The 8,051-nt window shown below is 41.6% G+C and overlaps 2 protein-coding genes across 2 annotated transcripts in view; both read right to left on the minus strand.

The window, feature by feature from the left end:
* The window catches only part of cfap126 (cilia and flagella associated protein 126), a 27,380-nt gene that overhangs the window by 2,263 nt on the left and 17,066 nt on the right, over positions 1 to 8,051 (minus strand). The window lies entirely within an intron of this gene.
* ap4b1 (adaptor related protein complex 4 subunit beta 1) overlaps positions 550 to 8,051 on the minus strand; it is a 16,633-nt gene continuing 9,131 nt past the window's right edge. Inside the window, exons 11-14 of the mRNA XM_035656150.1 lie at positions 5,667 to 5,874; positions 5,256 to 5,570; positions 2,173 to 2,325; positions 550 to 2,049 (exon numbers count right to left, since the gene is read on the minus strand). Coding sequence (XP_035512043.1) covers positions 1,559 to 2,049; positions 2,173 to 2,325; positions 5,256 to 5,570; positions 5,667 to 5,874 — 1,167 coding nt within the window. The 3' untranslated portion in view covers positions 550 to 1,558. The remainder of the gene's footprint in view (positions 2,050 to 2,172; positions 2,326 to 5,255; positions 5,571 to 5,666; positions 5,875 to 8,051) is intronic.

Genomic DNA, 8,051 nt, shown 5'->3' on the forward strand with positions numbered 1-8,051 from the left:
ATACATATATATACACACATATATTTTACACTTGCCTTGGCAAAGTAATTGTGTGTTGGCATGAATTACGTTTGAAGAAACTTTTACTACTCATAAAATGATAACATATCTAACAACAACAGATCCTAAATGTTGAGGAAATGCGGGGATGATGAGGCTATTCTCCTGCCCCAAGAGACAACTATTTTGGGGTTGTGTTTGGAAAAGCATGCAGCATATTCTTTGGAGACAGATTTCTTTAATATGCCTTACTTTTTTTGGGTGGCCTACCAGAAGGAATAAAAGGAAATGACAGATATCTCCTGACAATGACTGTAGCAGCAATCACTCGTCAGTGGTTACAGACCGACCCACCTACAGTACATAACTGGCTCAAGTCACCAAAGAGATCTATGAGATAGAAAGACTGTCTTGAAAACCTGATCATAATTTAAAGAATAATCTACCTCTTGTAAAAACTATCTAATAATACATTTCCTTTACCAAATGGTATTTTTTGTTTTTCTTAAAGTTAACTTAAACATGAAAGCAACAAAATAAAGCTTTGGCTTTTCTTGTGTCATTTTGTGTCCTTTAATCCCTACTGCCTTATATTATGCAGACTGCATGTCATTTCACATCATAGAGAAAAAGATGTCAGGTGACGTTGTACAAAGAGCAATAAAGTCCACAGTTGGGGTAAATGGATAGGTCAAACAATCACATCACAAACACATTTACCCAGGAGACTGCTGTTTGTGTGAAGCTTCAAATGTGCTACAATATGCCGTCCCATGATATCGCGTTCATCTGATGGATTTTTCCATGAGATCACTGGCTACTTGCTGCATTTCTTCAAGAGGTGTCCCAGTGGATTCTTCCCTTGTAGCTTCATGGCATGATAGCTTTTCTATCATGTTTAACGTGCAATAAACCAAACCAGTTGTGTAACACTACACTGGAAAACCATTTTATGCTTCAGAGACACAAGTTGTGTTCGCATTCACCTTCAGCAAGCTATTATCATTACAGCCTCCAATGTACATAACAATCTGTCAAACCTAGCTCCCCCTGACAATAGCTGACTGGTGCACACAAATGAAAAAAGACTAATACCTTTCAGTTTCCGGACCCCTGTACAGCTCTGCATCCTGTGAATAAGTAAGGTGGTTACTTCCATCAGGGCATGTGTTTGTTTTTTAAACATTATCTGTGATCTGTCAGTCAAAAGCCAAACCCTATCTGACCTAAACTACTATTATCTACCCAACATGGCTCAATTGTGAATCAACAGCAGATGAACAGCCCCTCAGAAGTTTCCTTCTTTGCTGAAGGCTGCACTCTGATGCTAATTATTTCAGCTGATACAATTTAAAATGTGCAACGTAGGGATGGTCAGATTCACCAACTTACTTTGGTGCACTGGCATAAAAAGTTTAAGATGAGATTGCAAGCTGCTGAAGACATAAAATCAAACTATCCTTGCCATAAAGAAGTGCATAGCATTGTATTCTTTCGCATCACATTGTGTTGAATTAAATTGTGTCACTGCATGCAGTCCGTACAATGTAATGTATATTTATTTTCTTTCTGAGGACAGTGTGTGCAGTACAGTGGTAAGGATGGAGAGAAACCCCTTCAGAGCTTTGTCATCTCTTGGTTGCTGCTTAAGAGTCACTTTCAGTTCCTCCTCTTCGCCTTCTTTTCTCATCGACACTCTAACTCTCTGCCCGTCAGCTGTGGCTTCCTCTTCCACCTGCTCCTCCTCCCCTCCCTCCACCGCCAACTCTCTGTCACACACACCTTTCTTTAATACCGCTCTCTGATTTGCCTCTCCAGTGTACAGCAGCTCCCCCAGTATGAGTGTGATGTGGGGTGTATCGCCAGCATGCTGGGTGTGTGTGTAGAGGTAGACCCTCCAGGGGAGTGTGTGCGGTGGAGTGAAGGCCAGAGTCTGGATGTTGACCAGCTGCATCGCAGCCTGAAGGCTTTGTGGTGAACAGTGAGGTATTGCGGGGAACTGGATCTGTTCTTCCAAGCACATATAATCCTCCTCCATTTTCTCATCACCTAGAAACAAGCAGCAAAGTCAGAGGAACTAATGTCAGATAGGCAAAACTTCAATCAACCACAATTCCTGTCCCACAAAGAGTAGGCTTGCAGCATTGAAAGAATCTCCTTCCATTTAATTACCTTGCTCAGTAGGCAAAACCTGTCGCTGCAGCCACAGGCGCTCAAACTCCTCTGGGCTGAGAGCTGGGGAGAGGGACAAACTGAGGGGGGCCGCGACGCTGGAAGCTGGGACATCAGCTGAAGAGTTTGTGCATCGACTGGCGCTGACTGAGCCTGGAGGACAAAGGGGCAAAGAAGGGGAGGACGCAGGGGAGAGGATAGGGGAGAAGGGGAAAGGAGGGAGGATAAGGATGCAGCAACAGGGAGGCGAATAGGGGACAGAGGGAAGGAGGCGAACAGAGAGGGAGGATGAGATTGAAGTGGGAAGTGGGAGGGAGAGACCTAGGATGAGTGCCAGGTTAAGAGAATTGTGATCAAAAATGACACTGCATTCCCAGAAATGGACCTTAACCTTGGGGAAAAAGGCTTTCTCAGTCTTTGACCAAAATAGCACAACAGCTTTAGCCATAGGGATGCATTTAAAGACATTTCTGACCCTCTCAGTAGTATCACAGTGCTTTTTTAAACAAATGCGTTTATTCTCAAAACCTTTGAAAAAGGTTGGCCATACAACATTTTAAAAAGTTCTCCACATCTTCTCAAAGGAGTATTATGTCTTAATAATACATTTTAATACTTTTTTCAAGCCAGAAGTTTAGCTTTAGTCTATTAACTGATTTCCCAACCTGGGCTATACTAGGTTTTGCTTATAATAAAGAGAAGGTAGTCAGACGAGAAGTTAAGTGCTATTGCATTGCTATTAACGTTGCTGTTATTTACTGACAAACTGGGAGAGAACACAAGTTTACCTGACTACTGTTCCACAATTTACCCTCATGGCGTTTTTACTCATTTTCTGACTCTCATCTAAGAGAGAGAGGCGGAGCCCTTGCAAATGTGCTGGGCCCTGCACAGCGTGCGTAGCGTGCATATAGGGCTGACAGCCTGTGATCATAAACCTCTGGTCAGAGACCTTGGACAATTGTCAGCCCAAAGAATACTATAATTTATTTTAAAATCAGTTAAATTGACTTTTTGCAATTAATTGTCAAGAAATGTAAATTACAAGTATTTACAGACTTTATCTAGTACTTCAAGGCAGGTATCTGATTCTGGAGAATATGATATTTGAACTCAACAGCCAAACAAATATATCCATCCCTTCAGTGCTCCTTCAGAAGCTCTGCCCCCAAAGTTCATGGATTTGCATTGCAAAGGCATTTCCACTAGCAACAATCAGTGAGTGTGTCTTTCTCAAAGCTGAAACAAAGCAAACACAATGTCCAACGAATGTTGTGCAAGCACACAAACACAGCATTCAAAAAACAACTAAGTAAGAACTGTTTTTACTCAGTTGTGTGAGCAGCTGCTGTCAGACTCTCCGAATAAGGTGTCCGCACTGGAGCTTTTACAGTCAGTAGAAGCACTTTCACAGCTGTTTGTAGTTTGTTTCTGTGAGGTACCTGTGTGCTTCCTAGCTAGAATATCAAGTTAGTGTTGTGTGGCTTGGTCTGAATGTCTGCTGCAATTAAAGGTTTATCAGTAACTTTCACCAGTGCTGTCTCTGTGCTATGATGTACTCTAAATCCAGAGTGATAATCCTCAAACAACCTATGGTTATATAGAGAATCACAACTGGCCGGTGACTGCTTTCTTGAGCTGTGATCACAGCCAGTGGCTATGTCTACAGTCAGAGCTCGGCTTTCCTCCAATCAAAGGGGTCCTGCGTCTCTCAGACAAACTAGTGAAGGCACAGCTGTGGTTTCAAAAGGGAGAGTCTCTTGTTAATGAAAGAATATTGGCAAGAAATACATTAGCATAAGAAGGACTGCCATGTAATGTGGAAAGGAAAAAAACAAACTCAAAGCTGGCCAGATAAGCAACGTAATCTCCATCATGTTCTGTGAAGCATAGCTGAACCCATGAGAGAGCGATGCTAAATTACTAACATCAGTAGATTCAGCTACGGTGACAGCTAGGGATGTCACAAGAACCGATAATTCGGTACAAAGTCCGAATTTTGAAAGAAAAAAAAAGGCCCGCAAACAAAAAAGAAAGAGTAATCTATTAATGTACTCTGCACAAAAGATGTAGAGACGAGGAAAATAAACATTCAGCAGAATCCAGTTCAGTTAGGTAACTCAGGTAAAGGATGCACTGAAGCAACAAATTGCACTTTTAAAGGGAGACCGAAATTCCCTCTAGACAGTGACAAGAGCAAAAAAGATTATAGAGGGTTTGATTACTTTGTTTATTAGTTACTTAGGATAAAACAATATATATTAATATTAATTTATTAAGTATATAAAAACATGAAGGAAAATGTTTCCCTAATGCAATGCAGAGCTATTCAGCTGTATTATTAAGGCAAATACAAGTATTGATAATTTAATTAGACATTTTTACCATGGTATTGAGAATCATGGGATTTCACTGGCATTGGTATCGACCACTAAATTTCTAGTATCGTGATCCCTTAAAAACAGCAACCAGCTTTAAGCAGGGCTGAAACACTGTTATTTAATAATCTTGAATGTTTGTTAACTCACATTACGTCTTAACTGAGCTTTCTGCTTGGCCAGACAGACAATAGCCAATAATTGATTGATTCAGTCTCATAATATACACCAAACAATTATTTTAGAAATCAGATTAATAATAATAATAATAATAATAATAACCAAAATCACCATAAATAGTTTAAGTGGAAGGCTTTGGAGTTCTGCATAGAAAAGGTTGGTATCACCCACTCTTGTATGAAATTAAATAGGCCAGCATGTATAAACACAAGCAGTTATTAAAAGGATAAGAAAAGGGTAACGAAGCTAAAGAAAAAAGGGGTGTGTGTGTCTGTGTGAGTACACGCCAGAAAAGGTGTGTGTCCTGTCCTCTAACCAAAGCTACATTCCAAGTCTCTTATTTGACATTTCCTCACTCCTCGATTCTCGCTTGAACTGGAAGTTGTTCTGGTCCGCCATTTTGCAGGACGTCCCAAAGCGCTCAATTCAAATATTCATTCTTAGAAATACTCTACAGCACATTCACTGAAGGACATGCCACTGTGTAAGATAGACTATGGAAATATTTTCACTGTGTTCACTCACCTGAAGGAACCTTCTCAACTTGGCTACAGTTCAGTGTGTCTGAGAGGTCAGTGTTAGGCTTGGGCTCAAAGGTCACATGTTCAGGGCTTCCTCTGCTGGTTGACTCTGTCTCTACTGTGCCCTGCCTCAGGGGCTCCAGAGTGTTAAAGCTGCACGCCCACTGGCTGATGGGCTCCGCGGGGCGGCCAATCAGAACACCCAGGGAAGGGTCTGACCTTCGTCCCTGGAGGACCTTTTGTGTTTCTTCTATCCCAAAATGCAACAGGCGGTAGTAGAGAAGCGCCTGGTCACGTACACACATGTCCGGCTCCTCCTCTGGAAAAAACAAAAGTGTTGAGAAAGTCATCTCTTTTACTCCGTTTCTCTCTCTCTCTCTCTCTCTCTCTCTCTCCCTCTCACACACACACACACCTATGCAGTAGTGCAGCAGTCTTCCAAGCATATCTTGTGTCTCAGCAGGTCTGCACAAAAACAGCCTCATGGTGGTCGTCAGCAGCTCCATCTTGACTCCCAGAGAGACCTCGCTCCTAACTCCATCGATGAACACCTCCAATGTGTAGGGGGCACTGGAGACTTGTTCGCCATACACACCCAGCAACCACAGCAAGGCCTGCCTGCCCTAATGCAGGATGAGGAGAATGAGCAGAGGATTTAGACTCAATTTAAAGGCCCTGGACACCCACTGAGATGTTTTGAGTTACTCAAGAATGATGTGCACTGAGTCTTTGACCACTTGTAGCATGCATGGTGACGTGTGTGACACAGTCATGCCGATGGTTTCATGCTGATCAACATGTTTTACTTTACTTAAGTAAAGATCTGAATGCATCTTCTACCGCTGCAGACTGAGGCAGACAAACAACTGCCAAAGGAGCAACAAAGTGGTAGAAACATGCATACACATAACTACATTATAACCATATTAAGGCCATGCTTGAATGTAAACATCTTAATTGAGTTGTTGCAATTAATGTCAAAATCAGAGGAAGTATAGCAGGATTAACAGATATATACTGCTGATGTATACGACAAGCCCTAGTCTGGTTTTGTTTTGAAAATCATAAAGGTCATGCTGTTAAACCAAATGCAAAGTGATGTTTCCATATGCAAACACATGCAGAGCAGTTGGTGGTGGAAGAAGATAACACAGTGTATGATTTTTTGGTTCACAGGAAAACAGCTTTCATGTTAAGCTGGAGATATACTTGCTTTTTAACCACATGTTCACAACATTAAAAGCGAGCTTACAACTAAAAATAATTGTGTTAATTTGTTGTTCTAAAAAGGATGAGAACAACTAAGCCTCTGGGCAGGATGGACTTTAAAGCACATTTATTTTGCCTCATGATTGTGGTTAGATTACATTTGCATGAGTTAACGTATAGCCTCAGATTATAATAATAAAAACAGTAGCCTATATTGTGCTGCGGAGGCCTGCGGGGTGGACTGTGTGATCCCTGCACTCCCTCCCACACTCGGCGCTGGTTCTGTGCCGGGTGGACCGGCTCTGGCCCAGTTGAAGACCCTATTACACAGATGACGATCTATTTATCAATTCCATACTATCATAACACTTATAGCTATTAATATTATTATTTATCCCTTCAATTTTATCATTAATTATTATTTGGCTCATTCACCTAACTCTGTATATATCTGATTTACACTCCTACATTGGTGTGTGTGTTTGTGTTTAGATGTGTGTGGGTGTGTTCGTTTCAGCTATGCAATTTTTCTCTCTCTCTTTAATTGTTTGGGTAGAGGTACAGTCTGTAGGTATTGTAGGTGCAGGAGTTTGGATTTATTGTTAATCTGTTTTTGGTGTTTCTCTGGATATTTGGTGGACTGATGCGTGGTTACCTCTTAAAAGTTCCTATGTAGTCAAAGTTATTGAAAGCTTGGAGGTTGGATTGATTTAGAAAAAATAATAAATTGTATGCACCCGTGTTAATTTGTGCTAATTGGACATATTCTTGTTTAATTCGGAGCCATTTTTGGCCAAACCCACTCTTATTCAAACTTTTTTTTAGTATGATTTTGTATGGCTTCCACCTTGGTTAGGACTCTCTTGTAAAATAAAAATTTGATCTCAATGGGAAAAAGAAAGCTCATCCTCAGACACTTCTTTTGGTCAGGGTTAAAAACGGATATTGCTAAGTACTGCCGCAGTTGCCATGTTTGCCAGCCCACAGGCAAGCCGAACCAAATGATCCATCCGGCCCACTGCAGCCCATCCCCGCAATAGGAGAGCCGTTTGAGCGGGTAGTTGAGCGTGTTGGATATCTTGCCCCAAACCAAAAGAAGAAATTAGTATTTACCATCATCTGCGCTGCCAGTCGTTTCCCCGAAGCTGTTCCACTCGTTAAATAACAGCCAGCTTTAACAATTTGTTTCTCCACATGCGGCCACACAATCCAAACTGATCAAGACACAGGTCCTCGAAAGTGTAAACGTACGTCCTAGTGTTTCCAGCACGTATCATCCTGACACTCATCAGAACAGTAGGACCAAGTGTCATTGGCACTCCGGGAAGACGCGAAGAAGTGTGTGCGTCACGCACCTGTTAAAAACAAGCTCTTCCAGAGAACCACCCAAAGCTAGTCCCATTCTGATGTTACAATAGGTTCACAGCGCGTCAGATCCGTCAAGCGCAGAGCACCTCCTATAATAATATACAGTGGGTACGGAAAGTATTCAGACCCCTTTAAATTTTTCACTCTTTGTTTCATTGCAGCCATTTGCTAAAATCAAAAAAGTTCATTTTATTTCTCATTAATGTACTCAGCACCCCATCTT

Source organism: Morone saxatilis, unplaced genomic scaffold (genome assembly GCF_004916995.1).
Source record: "Morone saxatilis isolate NCDOM2014 unplaced genomic scaffold, NCSU_SB_2.0 Contig15, whole genome shotgun sequence".
NCBI classification, from domain to species: Eukaryota; Metazoa; Chordata; class Actinopteri; family Moronidae; genus Morone; species Morone saxatilis.